This window comes from Linepithema humile, chromosome 6, assembly GCF_040581485.1.
Source record: "Linepithema humile isolate Giens D197 chromosome 6, Lhum_UNIL_v1.0, whole genome shotgun sequence".
Lineage (NCBI taxonomy): Eukaryota > Metazoa > Arthropoda > Insecta > Hymenoptera > Formicidae > Linepithema > Linepithema humile.
The window spans coordinates 29,593,534-29,607,822 of record NC_090133.1 but is presented as its reverse complement, the minus strand read 5'-3'; the positions used below and the strand labels follow the sequence as shown (position 1 = coordinate 29,607,822).

Below are 14,289 nucleotides of genomic sequence, written 5' to 3'. Positions count from 1 at the left end.
TCGGCTTAAAAGTGCGGACGGAAGTGACTATATAAAGTGGTCGCTCAAGATGGCCGCTCAAGGGCGCCAATATTGAATGACTTGTTATGTTTAATTAGGAAATAATGTACAATTAAAAGAAAATAACTATAATATGCAACAATAATACAAAATTTTAATGGCGTTTTTCATTGGAATTCACTCGTGCAGTATTTCCATAAGAGCAATGTTAAAATCTAAAATCTAAATTTATATTAAATCCTTCGTCCTTACAAAAATTTATCCATGCATTTCTTTGATCCGGATTTTTCGGAAACCTGTTTGTGAGTGAAAATTATTTAGTAATTATTGTGAATCTACAATTTCACAATACTATACATATGATTATAATCTCCAAAATAAAAATCTCATTATTGTTGATAATACTAACCGATGAAACGTTATTCCATGATTTCGAGCTGCTGCTGTTATGCCACAAGCTCTACAGTATACCATTTTGATCGTTTATTTCCATACACTGTTGCATAAAAGACTATACACTGCATATTAATGCGTACGGCGTACGGTATGCCGCTTGCCGCTATGCTCGAGTATTCCCTCTCTCTTTCAAAAAGTGGTCGCTCAAGATGGCTGCCATGACGTACATCCGTCCGCGGATTTGCCTAGTCCTGGCTAGTATATGCTCCCTCCTGTTTCTTTTTACTCAATGGTTTAGAACATCCGGAACTGTCCGGAACGATGTTAGTGTTAGTAACAAGCCAAAATGAGTGCCAAATATGACTAATAAAACTTTTTTCATCCATCTCTATGAATTTAGGATATTTTTAGTCGCATTGAGGTTAAAACTGTCTAATATAAAACTGTCTGTTACAAAATATAGTTTACGTTTCTTCACACATGTGTCCGTTCCGTTCCGTAAAAAATTTCTCTACCAGTCCCATGTAGCAAAAACGGAACGGAAATATAGTTACAAAATATATTTTACTCTAATAATTCAGTATTTTTAAGTACTCATAGCAATGTAATTTGCAAGAAAATTGCAGAAATTATGTATATAATTGCTTCAACCACATTTAAATAACGAAATATTAACGTAATTAAGTACATTTACTTGCGATCGAGGCGACATTCCGTTCCGTTTTTGCTACATGGGACTAGTAGAGAAATTTTTTACGGAACGGAACGTGAAAGGAACACTCAATTCTAGTGAGAAATCCGATCCGTCATTTCGATCCGTGCTCAATGGGACACCATTGAATTTTATACATACTGGGCATCGATCATGTAATTTTTTCCTAGGAGCGGAAACGTGAAAAATGAAAACTTTTATGTGAATTCGACAATTTTATTAGTCGAATTTACGTGAAATTTTCACGTTTCCGCTTCTAAGGAGAAATTACATGATCGATGTCCAGACCGTGAGTCGACGAAGAAAAGGATTAATTGTGTCTCTTTCTTTCATAGACGCATTGGTGTGTGCAGTGTGTTGTGCGTGGTGTGCGCGCGCGTGTAGAAACATGGTATGCTTCCTCGTCCTCGTTTTCTTTGAATTTCTCAATACTGCTCTTGCATGCGGTGATACGTTGACGGTCTTATCATCTATATTCTGTTTATGTATTAAGCATGGTTTTTTATATCATATCAAATCGAATCTGCGGGTCAAAGAGGAGATCATTTCTCTATATACAAGCGTAAGTAACTGCAGTAGTAGTTTAGCAGTAGGAAAAGATATAAAATTCAAAATGAATGCATTGACTAAAACTCGAATAATTTTTCAAAAATTAAATATTCGTTATTATAACGACAAAGTTGGTATAATCGGAGTACCATTTGACAAAGGGCAGGTAAACACATTTTTATAGAATAGTAAAAATTTTAATATTCATACTGTAATGTATTATTTACAATCATAAGAGTCTATAAAAGCAATTAGTAATGATATTAATTATAAATTATAGAAACGATGAATTTTACAGAAAAAAGAAGGAGTGGCTCGTGGACCAGAGGTAATTCGTGCAGCAAGAGTGATAGAAGAATTGAAAACGTTAGGTATCAGCAACACATAGTACTTTTCCATTTTGTATTTGTGTGTGTGGGCACGCGCGTGCCCACACACACGCACACACATTTAAGTTAACAATCTACAATTATTCTTAAAAAGAATTGGATGTGCGAGATTATGGCGATATAGTTTACGATGCGAAGGATATAAATGATATAAGTAATATGTCAGAATTGGGCCATGTGGCTAGTTGTACGAGTCGTTTATCTGAACAAATTCGTCAAGTATTACGAGATGGCAGACAAGCATTAACAATTGGTGGTGATCATAGTTTGAGTATTGGTACTATTGACGGTCACGTAAAAGTACAAAATATTTTTATTGAAAAATCGATTATTTATTATTATATCTGAATGTTATATAAGATGTTTTTTTTTTTATTTTAGGAAAAAGGTGATGTTGCAGTAATATGGGTGGATGCTCATGCAGATTTAAATACTAACAAAACTAGTGAGAGTGGTAATGTGCATGGAATGCCCGTGGCATTATTAACTTCAGAGCTAGCTGATTATTGGCCGTATTTACCAGGCATGGACTGGCAAGTACCAATGTAAGAATATCACTTACATTTGAGCATTTGCATTTAAATCTCGATCTATTTTTCAAATTAACATATGAATTAAAGAAGATAAATTTGACATGTATGATTTTTTCTTGTCCATCAGGTTGTCCATCAGAAATGTAGCTTACATTGGTTTAAGATCTGTAGATCGCTATGAAAGATTAGTGATCGAAAAATTTGGAATTACCGCTTTCGGAATGGAAGATATAGAACGCTATGGTTCGAACGTGAAATAGTTATACGTTAATTACACACATGTGCAATGCGTTTAATATTATAATAATATGCTTTTAGGTATTCATAATGTAACACATATGGCATTGAATAAGATAGATTCTCATAACTCAAAATCTCTACATGTTAGTTTCGATATAGATGCGTTAGATCCACTCGAAGCACCCAGCACTGGAACTCCAGGTAAATGTTAATATCAATATACAAAAATATGTAAAAACATCTCAATTGTATTACCTTAAATTTCTTATTTATGTCAAATCGGCAATAAAGAGTCAATAAGAATCTAAATTAATTCAAATTCTAAATGAGTGCACTGAATAAACTCCTTTTTTAGGACCATCTGTCTTATTACAATTTAATATATGACACAAATGCGTATCTCATCATAATTTCAGCTGTGAATTGGGTGTACTTAAATGTTATTTTAGTGAAACAGTATATGAAACAAACAATGCATATACAAAAATGTAAGAGTGTACTCAAAATTAGTCTATAATATTATAGACAATTGATTTATAATTTTCTTACATATTGGTTTTTTATTATGTTTAATTTAAAATCTGAAAGCCAAACATTTTTGTCTTATTTGAATATTTATTTAAATTCTAGTTCGCGGAGGACTATCTCTTAGAGAAGCAATTCATCTTATGGAAGAGATATATAGAACACGCAGATTAAGTGCAATCGATTTAGTAGAAGTCAATCCGCAAATTGGCACTAAACAAAATGTAGAAATTACTGTAGAAGCAGCTATACATATTATCCAAGCAGCCTTGGGTTATACAAGACGTGGTTTGAAATTACCTACAGGTATTACAGACATGCCTTTACAAACGTTTCAATAATACATGTTGATTCCTATTTTAACTCTCCTTCGTGTAGTGTTTAAATAATCTTTGTAACATTCCTTTTTTAACTATTTTTATTTAAGATATACTGTAGGTACTATTAATTAATTACTTTTCAACAAATTATTTTTACATAAATATTTTATCTGTTTTTGTTCTGATAATACATTTTTTAATAATAACATATATTAATAATTAAAAATAATTTATACTATCTTAACATATCTCACATTCCTTTATTACAAATGTCTTTCCAGGTATATTATCAAACACGATTTCGATTTTGGATATTTCGGACTTATTTTCAGATGTACAGTTTAATATTACCTCATAATATAACTTTCCCTTAGTATTGGTGCCTGTGAGAGAAACTTTAAACCATTTATAGTTTCTAATTTTTTCTCCAAGCATTTGCTGTCCATCGCCATAAGTGATGCGACCCATTGTTATAGGTTCTCCAAGATATGGTACAGCTTTCTTATGAGCATGTAGGGCATTTATCGCGAATTTATAAGTGTCACTTTTTTTGATATCTTGTTGTACGCGGTAATGAAAAGCATAACCTGTACCGGCTGTCACAAAGCCTCCCAAACCTGCTATTTTCATAAGCGTGTGATTTGATACCATCTATAACGAAAAAATAGCAAAAAATAATACAGAGTGATGGTTTCTTAGAAAACTGCAATTCCTCTCTTTATCTATAGACAATTTTTTCATCGTGTAACCTAATCTAATCTTGTAACAAACCAACCTCGGATGTAGAATTACTGAACTCTACATGTAACCAATATACTACACTCCGACGCTGCACATGCGCGAAAAGTACACCTAATTTTCTATTTTTCGCATTTCTTTTTCTTTCCTGAAGATCGTAATAATCTGTTTTAATTGTATTATTAACAATTAGTTTCGATGATTCTAGCTGAACATAATTGAACATTTAAGAAAGATTTGTAATGATATAGATAGCGTTATTGTCGACTTGTCTTATCTCGCGCATGACCATTAAGATTTTAGCTTCAAACATCAGACGTCATGTTACTATATTACGTCTGCTAATCACAAGCGATTGCTAGTCATAGCTGGTCATAGCAATGGTTAGTATATGATCGCTTTGAAGTTTCGTGAAACTCGGCACGACTGAGACCGGGTCAGTTTACCGCGAGAGAACTTTTTTTTTCTGAGCTTTGTTAAGTTCTTCGAAAGCAACTCGCACATTCAATAATCGTGAGAAGTCGAGAATGGGTCTGCTTTCCGAAGGAAGTCCTTTAAATTGGGAAGAGACAAAGAAGCTATCCGATCACGTGCGCAAGCATGGAGTTATTCAATTTATTAACCTGTACAAGAGACTCAGAGACAGACAAGGAGATGTTCTCAAGTGGGGTGACGAGGTACACAAAGTTAATCCTCCTGATCATAGCATGTTGCATACGAGTTAATATAATTTGCCAATGTCATTCTTGAAATGTCGCATTATTGTGTAATTGCGCTCACTTCTCTTTCTCTCTCTTTTAACCTTATATTCAACTCATCGCAAGGATGTATCACATACGTCATGGTATAGTATAATGGTCTAGTATAATTGTTTAAATATTTATCTATGTCACCGGAAAGTGTGGATCGAAGCGGATCGAAGACTGCTTTGATTTTTTTTGGCGCGTATATGGCATGTTCATCATGCATACTTCTAATTATATATCCTATCATTGCCATGTACAATTCTCACTAATGATGCACGATCTGTACCTGTTGTATCCTTGAAGTTTTTTTTTTTCCTTCTGATGCCGTGTTCTGATATACACAGTCAGAGTATACTGAAATGCTATAGTGTACGTTACGTGAACTATAAATTTCAATACTGACAGTGTATATCAGTCCGAGTAATCAAGAGACAAGGTCGATTTATCGTTGCAAATTTACACTTTTCATCGTGTTTGAATGTCTTTACTTGTAAATATTTTGTAAGAATTTATTTTATAAGAATAAAATCAAATAATTTTCAGAAATGTTTTTAACCTATTGACTTTGATTTATTGCTGTTGAAAAATTTTTTTAAGATTAAAACCATTTTTTTGTCATGTTTAACATAATGTCCATTATAAAAAATAAATTGAGAGAATGGCCTCTTCTTTTTTAAAATTGATTTAATAATATATAAATTTCAATTGAAAAATAAATAATAACATAAATACATTAATAATTCTCAAATTAAGTAGTTCAAATTGAGAAAATATTTATGGAATTTCACAAATAAAATTAAATCGTCACAAATGGAATTATAATAGTATTCTTGATAAATTATTTTTAAGCAGAATTTAATTTTTATCTTTATCAGGATATTCCACTTTGGAATTAAAAGGTGGTCTCTAATTTCATCCAGTATAGTACAGAACAAACTTTTATAAGATAATTTCACTTTATATGTAAAAAAAGGTTGTCAAAGAGTATTAACGTTTAAAGTAATTATTTTAACATGAGAAAAATTTAACTTGTGTGTAAATAATTATTAATCAAAATAATGCAATAATTATTATTTCATTACCAAAATTAAAAGATCATGGGTTAAATCAAAGTTGGTAATAATTGTAAATATACTTTGATTAATCAGAGCAGTGTATATTGTAAATAGAATATTTTATTTATACTTTTTATCCAATTTATGTCTTGTAATTTTGTAATGTTCAACATCTATATTGATATTTAATGAAGAGATTTACTTACTAAGTGTCTTTTTTTTATTACTTTTGTACAGGTAGAATACATGCTCATTAAATTTGATGATGATGAAAAAACTGCCAAGCTAAGTTTAAGAGCTGTGGAAATATTAAAAATCTTAAATGAGAAAGAAACTGAAGATCCAAAGTAAGTCTAATAAATTGCACATACTGACATTATCATACATAATACTTGATATTGTTTTCTTCATTTAAATGTATAAATATTGTATAAAATGAAATTGATCAAATAAGCTTTAAAATATCAGTGCTTTCTTCTTTTGCTAATTCCAAGTAACTTTCGTACAATTTTATATTCATTTTTGAAAGTTTATAATATAAAAAACCAATATAAGTTGCAAAAAAAAATAATAATTATCATATTTTTACTGTAAAAACATTTAGTTTGAATAGAAACTTTAGAAAAATTTTCAATTTTTGAAAAAATTTGACAATTTTTTTTTCTTCCTACGTTATATACTGCATCTTATAAATTAATACTCTGGGAAATTACAAACATTTTTCCTGTTTATTAATTTATAATGTCTTTCAAAAGCGCTCCAACGTTTCGCGCTTTTTATTCTTGTAGTCTTTTTGCTTTGTATTGTAGAACCCATACGTCCCACATTATACATACTATATACTGTTCCTTTTTTTCCATACATACTTTTGATCTTTATCTATATATATGTATCTATATATTCTGTACTATTTTACTTATATATTGAGATTGACGTTATAGATATTAAAAATATAATTATTATCACAGTAATGTAAAATCACTATGGAGACCAGAATATGGCGCTTACATGATTGAAGGAACTCCAGGAAAACCATATGGAGGATTATTAGCACATTTTAATGTTGTGGAAGCTAATATGCGTTATCGAAGGCAAGAGGCAACAAAATTACTCCAGTCTAATGAAGTCTTAATGTCATTAACTGTTTTTCCAAGGTAATTATATAGGTAAAAAAATAAATCATTAATATCTTCCAGATATTTAGATCATTTTATAAATTTCATTATGTTGCAGAGTAGGAGCACCTGATTTTACCGATCCTCCTAGTCACCCGACACCCGACACTGGTGCCTCTAGAAGCTTATTTTTTCCCGATGAAGCTATATATCCCGGTCATCCACGTTTCAAAACATTGACCAGGAACATAAGAGAACGGCGTCAAGAGAAAGTCGCTATCAATATTCCTAGTATGTGATCAGATTGTGAAGATATCGAAAGTTTTCTATTATATTTATGAAAATTGAAATATAGGTAAATTCTATTCGACATGATTCTACGATATAAATAGATTCTTTCAGTTTCTAGAGATAAAAATGTGTCATTGTTATTCAAAGAGGATTTTACTAACAATGGAGACGATGAGTCCTCTACAGCAGCGAAAGATAATCACATCTACATGGACGCAATGGGTTTTGGTATGGGATGTTGTTGCTTGCAACTTACTTTTCAAGCATGTAACATACAAGAAGCAAGAACATTATATGATCAACTGACACCATTATGTCCAATCATGGTTAGTGTTAACACTGCACTGCTACTCGACAATTTCTGTTTTTCTTTCCTCTTTTTTTCTATTTTTTTCTTAATAGCTAGACGTATCGTCAGAATCTTTTTTCAACGTACGTTACAGAACATTTCTTTAACATTCGACAGTTGGCTTTAACTGCGGCTAGTCCATTTTATCGAGGCTTTGTAAGTGACGTTGATTGCCGATGGAGCGTCATATCCTCGTCGGTAGATTGTAGAACGCAGGAAGAACGTGGATTGAAACCTCTTAAAGAAAACAAATTTAGGATCAGTAAGTCTAGGTACGATTCTATCGATTCGTACCTTAGCGAACAGGGTGAAAAATACAACGATGTCCCTTTGACATACGATGATGAGATATATAAGCAACTTTTGGATAATGGGATCGATCATTTACTCGCACAACACATAGCCCATTTGTTTATCAGAGATAGTGTTTCCTTGTTTTCGGAAAAAGTACATCAAAACGACTTGGAAGATACCGATCACTTCGAGGTAAGATTACAACTATAATAACATTGGGACTTTTCAGACTATAGCAGCAGCTTGTAGATATAATAGTTCACAATCGTAAACTGTAATAATATTTCAGAACATACAATCTACAAATTGGCAAACTATGCGCTTTAAACCGCCACCACCAAATTCTTCTATTGGTTGGCGCGTAGAGTTCCGTCCATGTGAAGTACAGATCACGGACTTTGAAAATGCCGCAATAGTTTGTTTCACGGTACTTTTAACGAGAGTCATCTTGAGCTACAAGTTGAATCTTTTGATCCCGATCAGCAAGGTTGATCAAAATATGGTCAGAGCGCAGAAAAGGGATGCTGTCAAAGTAGAAAAATTTTGGTTTCGTCGTGATATTACTTCAGATATGAAATCTGACGATGCTCAATCGAAGTACACCGAATTTACGATTAATGAAATTATTAATGGAAAGGTGCTTATCAAACAAAAAATAACGCTATATCGAAATAGAATCTTGCTCTACATAAAAATCTTCATATAAATTTACTTTCTAAATGATAAATTCTCTTACTTTTTGTATTTTTTTTTTAGGATGGTATTTTTCCTGGTCTTGTGCCGTTAGTAAACTCATACCTCGCTAACATGGATGTAGATGCTGACACACACTGCACTATCCAAAGATATATAAAATTAATACAGAAACGAGCTTCAGGAGAGCTTTTAACAACTGCAGCTTGGCTGAGGAAGGAAGTTACTTCGCATCCTGAATATAAGTAAGTAATATATTTCACGTATGTCCGTTTTTTTGTATATAAAGCTGTATTTTATTATTTTAAATACAATAACATGGTTCTAATAAAATATCAAATACAAAAACAGGCATGATGCTGTAATAACACAGCGCATCAATTATGACTTGCTAAAAAAGATTCATAGCATTGTTTCCAATGATGTGTCGTGTCCAGAACTACTTGGGCAATGCGTATTGTCTAAAACTACGGATACCATACCTGCTGCTGTTGCAAAAGCAGAAAAATGTTCAACAGCAAATTGTTAACGATTTGGAAGCATTTCAGATAAATTGGTAAATATATCTTTTATAATATTATTATACATTTAATACCATTAATCTTAATTGGATAAGTACACTCTTGTGTAGTTTTTGTTAAAACAATACTTAAAAAAAAAACAAGTATAGTGAGGAAATATCAAATTTTATATTCCATTTGTTATAGTTCATGTTACATTGCTTTTATCTATCCAATATAAATGTATAATATAAGAGAGAAGTATAATTTTCGTAATTTTTAAGTTTGAACAGAAGGAAAACAGTATTGAATACGTGTATAGATAGAAATTAGTATTGCTATAAATCAACGAAATTACATTCCGCAAACTAAATTTGTGCTCGCTAAAAATGTATCATTCGATATTATTATGAGTATATTGAAAACTTTGTTAATGGAATAAATGAGATGTTTTAATTATATATTAGTAATGCAGTGTATGTATGTAATTAAAATTAATAGAAGTTTTCATATTATTTTCTGATTTATTGATGAAGTAAATTTTTGATAGTTATCTCTATCGAGATTTTTATTCTTACCAATTTTATGATTTATAATGATTAATAGTAGTTGAGCGAACTAACTTTGATTATGTTTTTGCTATCGACACGAATGATTTTTCTTCTCTTCTTCTATCCTATTGATAAGATAAAGCATATCTCATAAATGTACCATAAAACTGTCATCTGACATCATATGTGAAACTATATACTGATGACTGATGTAACAGTAATTATTATTTGCAAAAATTTTATAAATTATATTTACAGCTTCTATCGCTTTACATCATGTTGGAAATCTGTTTCATGGAATTAGCGGGTCTGTTAACGAAAAATTATTTACATTTTGCATTGAAGTAAATTTCAACCGTTATTTCAGTAAATTTCTTCTTAATATTCGAATGTAAACGATTTGCGTTTAAAGTATTTATTATTATTTTTATTACAATTTTCTTCCACAGTGTATATATATATATATATATTTGAACAATATTGTGTATGTATATGTGTTATTTCTATATTAGGCAACTTTTTTTATCAACTTCTATTTATTTAACATACATACACTGAACAAAAATAATTAAATTATATTAATTATAAGGATCAAGAAATTGGATATATTTAAGTGCTAAAATTTTAGATAATCCATGTGATCAAAGAGAAATGTTGCAACAGATATGTACTTACAATTTTCACAAACTGTACAAAATGATATAAAAATATCTTTATATATATTTCTAGCTTTTAACATTGTATGACTAAAATAAACGCGTTTTACACGCGTAACGGGGCAATGGACGTTTTCCCATAGTTTTGTTTCCTGCATTTAACGATTAACCTACTTAAAATGGTAATTCGCGTTGCTCCCATACAATGTATTAAAACAAATTAGATAAATTAAAAATAAATAAGCGTGCGCCACACACACACAAACACACAGAGAGAAAGTGAGAGAGAGGGGGGGGGGTGCCTCATTTTTATATGTGCATCGTTGAATTTAGATAAAAAAGCTTATTAAAAATGCCAAAAAATATGTATAGTGCCATTTAAAAAGTTAAAATTTATTTTGACTTGGTGGAATAACACTGAAAACTAAGCTGATAATAATACCATCTTATATTCCTTGATAACAACACAACTTATATCTGAAACTTATTTCCTAAAAGGATCTCCTTTTTTTGGAAATATTTAGATGCATTATTTGAAATAGGACACTCTGTATATGTATGCTCTTACGATAGTTTTTGCAAATTAAAAGAAAATTTAAATGAAATTGTTATCACATTGGAATAAATCAATAATGATATATACCTGCCTATTTTGTTTTTACTCTTTTCACATCTCTCTTTTTCCTTTTAATATTTTTCTTAGTGTACAAACAGATTAAAGGAGATGATATATAAATGTATGCAGTTTATACAATTATGATTGCTTTGAGTGCTTTTATGGATGTAATTGCTTTAAAAAATTATTTTAGTCACTATTATAAAGTGTTTCATTCGGAATGTATAATATATTCCATTCTATTAACTATAATTTAAAATAAAAATTTATCAATAAAATATATTTATTTAAATTCATTACATTTATCTAAACTTGTTCTATATGAAATATAACTATTCCAGAATAGAGCAATTGATTGTACAACTAAAGTTTGGTAATGTAATGGTACCAGAGAAAAATTCACAAGTTGTACCATAGGCCAAAGCTAAAATAAGAATGTAATAAGTTGTGAAGAAAAAGTATATCATTTATATATAACATAACAAAAAAAGTGTTACCTTATAATTATTCGTTAAAATATCATTATATTCATTTATCATCTTAATCTTTAGTCCTTCAATATCTTTTCCTTGGCAAATGCCAATAACAACTAATAAAACTGCTATAAATGTAGGAGCATATAACAATTGGTCACAAGCAACCTTTTTTATTGCAACGGAGTAACCTTTAGACCCTATGTATTTGTCTAAAATTCCATACCATGTTCTTGTCGCTGGACCCTACATTTTATTGACATATATTATCACAAACTTCTTTTCTGCTACTTCTCAAATTTCAGATTTTTTAGTGAGATTAAATGATAAATATTTCAGAAGCAGATTTATTAAAAAAGTATTTAAGATTCTTAAATATTTTATTTATAGAGTATTTGTAATTACTTACACTAATAAAGAAACCAATCCCAGCAAATTTCATTGTACGTACAAAATCAATAGTTTTCGACCTATTTTCTATAAAATTTTGTGCAATCTGATCACCGAGTCCCATTAGTATACCTATATATCCAATTAATATAATGCATACATACATAGAATAAATATTAATGTGCAATAAATTGTTAATTACATTACCAGCTTGTACTGCTTGTGTACCGATGGGATATTTTCTCAACACTCTTTGATACATTATCTTTATATTTCGCATAATTGTGATTATACGTCACTCGTTGCATTAAATCGTTTATTATAGTTTTCGACTGACAACACTGACCACTGATCATTAAGCTCTATAAAGGCCATTGCACGTAAAAACGTTTCAATCGTAACCGTAAAACGTAAGCAAATCGACCAATCACAGTGAGCAGTAATGCAAGCCCCTTAGGGTGCCGTCACATGCGGCGTAACTTGCGTAAGCGTAACCCGAGTATTCTAGTAACTTTATCAAAAATTACGCATTCTGAAAGTCGGCATTCACATGGGGCGTACTTTGCTGAAATGTTAAAAATGCGTAACTAATACAACCAATTGCTGATTAGAGTTTCTGTTGTACACTTTAACAGAAATACTAAAGAAATTTATGATTGGTTTTCGTAACTTACGCATCTGGAAAAGTACGCGTCATGGGGAACCGATATTCTGTATACGAGTATATGTGAAGCGGAATATATGTAATATTTATAAAGTAAATCTGATTTAGTACACCTTGTATGTTCTTGAGGTTATGTAAAAAGATTATCGGTGATATTGATAGACTCATCATTCCAGAAGGTACTAATTTATATTCATGCTAATTACGTTATAATTAATAATTCATTAAGTTAATATTCAAATATTAATTTTTTATATATTAGTAGATGATTATGAGCTCAGAAGTGTATAATGAATCCTGATTTAGTATTATTTATTATATGGAAACAATGGCAAAGGTGGAAGAAGCAAACATTTCAACAGCGGAAAATTAGAAAACATCACATATTAAAACTTATCTTTTACATATGTGACAAAATGTACTCTTTTCACGCTGCATCACCTACACCCATTGAGTAAAAAGAAACAGGAGGGAGCGTTTGGTCTTAAAAGTGCGGACGGAAGTGACTATATAAAGTGGTCGCTCAAGATGGCCGCTCAAGGGCGCCAATATTGAATGACTTGTTATGTTTAATTAGGAAATAATGTACAATTAAAAGAAAATAACTATAATATGCAACAATAATACAAAATTTTAATGGCGTTTTTCATTGAGATTGCACTCATGCAGTATTTCCATAAGAGCAATGTTAAAATCTAAAATCTAAATTTATATTAAATCCTTCGTCCTTACAAAAATTTATCCATGCATTTCTTTGATCCGGATTTTTCGGAAACCTGTTTGTGAGTGAAAATTATTTAGTAATTATTGTGAATCTACAATTTCACAATACTATACATATGATTATAATCTCCAAAATAAAAATCTCATTATTGTTGATAATACTAACCGATGAAACGTTATTCCATGATTTCGAGCTGCTGCTGTTATGCTACAAGCTCTACAGTATACTATTTTGATCGTTTATTTCCATACACTGTTGCATAAAAGACTATACACTGCATATTAATGCGTACGGCGTACGGTATGCCGCTTGCCGCTATGCTCGAGCATTCCCTCTCACTTTCAAAAAGTGGTCGCTCAAGATGGCTGCCATGACGTACATCCGTCCGCGGATTTGCCTAGTCCTGGCTAGTATATGCTCTCTCCTGTATCTTTTTACTCAATGCCTACACCACCACACACTTTAGTTGCGCTTCTTTCTTTAATTCAGCGTAACAACAATAGCGTAAAAAACATAAAAATAACTAGGTGGAAGCTAATATTTAAATGAGACGATGTGATTGGTCGGCGCAAGTTACGCTTACGCAAGTTACGCCGCATGTGACGGCACCCTTAGGGTCATTCTACAATAAAGCTGGTTCTACAATAAGTTGCAAATGCCCCGTCACCGGTCGCGAAGGATGGCAACTACTAATTGGAAAGCGCTATTTCTAGTTATTTTTAGTAAGACGGAGCATTCGCGACTGGCGACGGAGTATTTGCAACTTATAG

The 14,289-nt window shown here is 31.2% G+C and overlaps 3 protein-coding genes and 1 long non-coding RNA gene across 14 annotated transcripts; 3 read left to right on the top strand and 1 right to left on the bottom strand.

Moving 5' to 3' along the window:
• The first annotated feature begins 933 nt into the window (after nucleotides 1-933).
• Nucleotides 934-3,908, top strand: arg (arginase). 8 transcript variants are annotated; one of them, XM_067357761.1, is made up of 8 exons: nucleotides 934-1,185; nucleotides 1,444-1,499; nucleotides 1,956-2,028; nucleotides 2,141-2,346; nucleotides 2,428-2,591; nucleotides 2,707-2,822; nucleotides 2,898-3,020; nucleotides 3,450-3,908. In XM_067357761.1, the coding sequence occupies exons 1-8, from the start codon at nucleotides 1,128-1,130 to the stop codon at nucleotides 3,683-3,685; spliced, it is 1,032 nt and encodes a 343-aa protein (XP_067213862.1). In that variant the 5' UTR covers nucleotides 934-1,127; the 3' UTR covers nucleotides 3,686-3,908. The 8 variants fall into 8 exon arrangements, with proteins under 8 accessions (XP_067213862.1, XP_012220575.1, XP_067213859.1 ...); XM_012365152.2 differs by having other exon boundaries at nucleotides 937-1,185; nucleotides 1,444-1,670; XM_067357758.1 differs by having other exon boundaries at nucleotides 1,113-1,263.
• Nucleotides 3,909-4,726: 818 nt separating this feature from the next.
• Gclc (glutamate--cysteine ligase) lies at nucleotides 4,727-11,294 on the top strand. Of its 4 annotated transcripts, none has more exons than XM_012365662.2 (10): nucleotides 4,729-5,079; nucleotides 6,441-6,550; nucleotides 7,172-7,357; nucleotides 7,437-7,609; nucleotides 7,721-7,935; nucleotides 8,076-8,444; nucleotides 8,542-8,889; nucleotides 9,009-9,190; nucleotides 9,297-9,501; nucleotides 10,726-11,294. In XM_012365662.2, the coding sequence occupies exons 1-9, from the start codon at nucleotides 4,930-4,932 to the stop codon at nucleotides 9,472-9,474; spliced, it is 1,911 nt and encodes a 636-aa protein (XP_012221085.1). In that variant the 5' UTR covers nucleotides 4,729-4,929; the 3' UTR covers nucleotides 9,475-9,501; nucleotides 10,726-11,294. The 4 variants fall into 4 exon arrangements, with proteins under 4 accessions (XP_067213830.1, XP_012221085.1, XP_012221084.1 ...); XM_012365661.2 differs by having other exon boundaries at nucleotides 10,255-11,294; XM_012365660.2 differs by having other exon boundaries at nucleotides 9,297-11,294.
• Mpv17 (Mitochondrial inner membrane protein MPV17) lies at nucleotides 7,442-12,547 on the bottom strand. Its single transcript, XM_012365664.2, has 4 exons — nucleotides 12,339-12,547; nucleotides 12,151-12,263; nucleotides 11,766-11,987; nucleotides 7,442-11,692 (listed from the first exon to the last, which is right to left on the bottom strand). The coding sequence occupies exons 1-4, from the start codon at nucleotides 12,409-12,411 to the stop codon at nucleotides 11,552-11,554; spliced, it is 549 nt and encodes a 182-aa protein (XP_012221087.1). The 5' UTR covers nucleotides 12,412-12,547; the 3' UTR covers nucleotides 7,442-11,551.
• Nucleotides 12,548-12,631: 84 nt separating this feature from the next.
• LOC137000603 (uncharacterized) lies at nucleotides 12,632-13,432 on the top strand. The gene is made up of 2 exons (XR_010890877.1): nucleotides 12,632-12,974; nucleotides 13,058-13,432. It is a non-coding gene; the product is annotated as an uncharacterized lncRNA (long non-coding RNA).
• Nucleotides 13,433-14,289: the final 857 nt, after the last annotated feature.

Bases quoted from the DNA above. Each gene is read 5' to 3' on its own strand.
- arg (XM_012365152.2), top strand. From the start codon at position 1,128: ATGGGACTAGTAGAGAAATTTTTTACGGAACGGAACGTGAAAGGAACA. The intron at 1,186-1,443 runs GTGAGAAATCCG...TTTCTTTCATAG, and splicing joins GAAAGGAACACTCAATTCTA to ACGCATTGGTGTGTGCAGTG. The intron at 2,592-2,706 runs GTAAGAATATCA...CTTGTCCATCAG, and splicing joins ATGGACTGGCAAGTACCAAT to GTTGTCCATCAGAAATGTAG.
- Gclc (XM_012365662.2), top strand. From the start codon at position 4,930: ATGGGTCTGCTTTCCGAAGGAAGTCCTTTAAATTGGGAAGAGACAAAG. The intron at 7,610-7,720 runs GTATGTGATCAG...AGATTCTTTCAG, and splicing joins AGTCGCTATCAATATTCCTA to TTTCTAGAGATAAAAATGTG. The intron at 7,936-8,075 runs GTTAGTGTTAAC...AACATTCGACAG, and splicing joins CACCATTATGTCCAATCATG to TTGGCTTTAACTGCGGCTAG.
- Mpv17 (XM_012365664.2), bottom strand. From the start codon at position 12,411: ATGCGAAATATAAAGATAATGTATCAAAGAGTGTTGAGAAAATATCCC. The intron at 12,264-12,338 runs GTAATGTAATTA...TTGGATATATAG, and splicing joins TACACAAGCAGTACAAGCTG to GTATACTAATGGGACTCGGT. The intron at 11,988-12,150 runs GTAAGTAATTAC...AATAAAATGTAG, and splicing joins GGATTGGTTTCTTTATTAGT to GGTCCAGCGACAAGAACATG.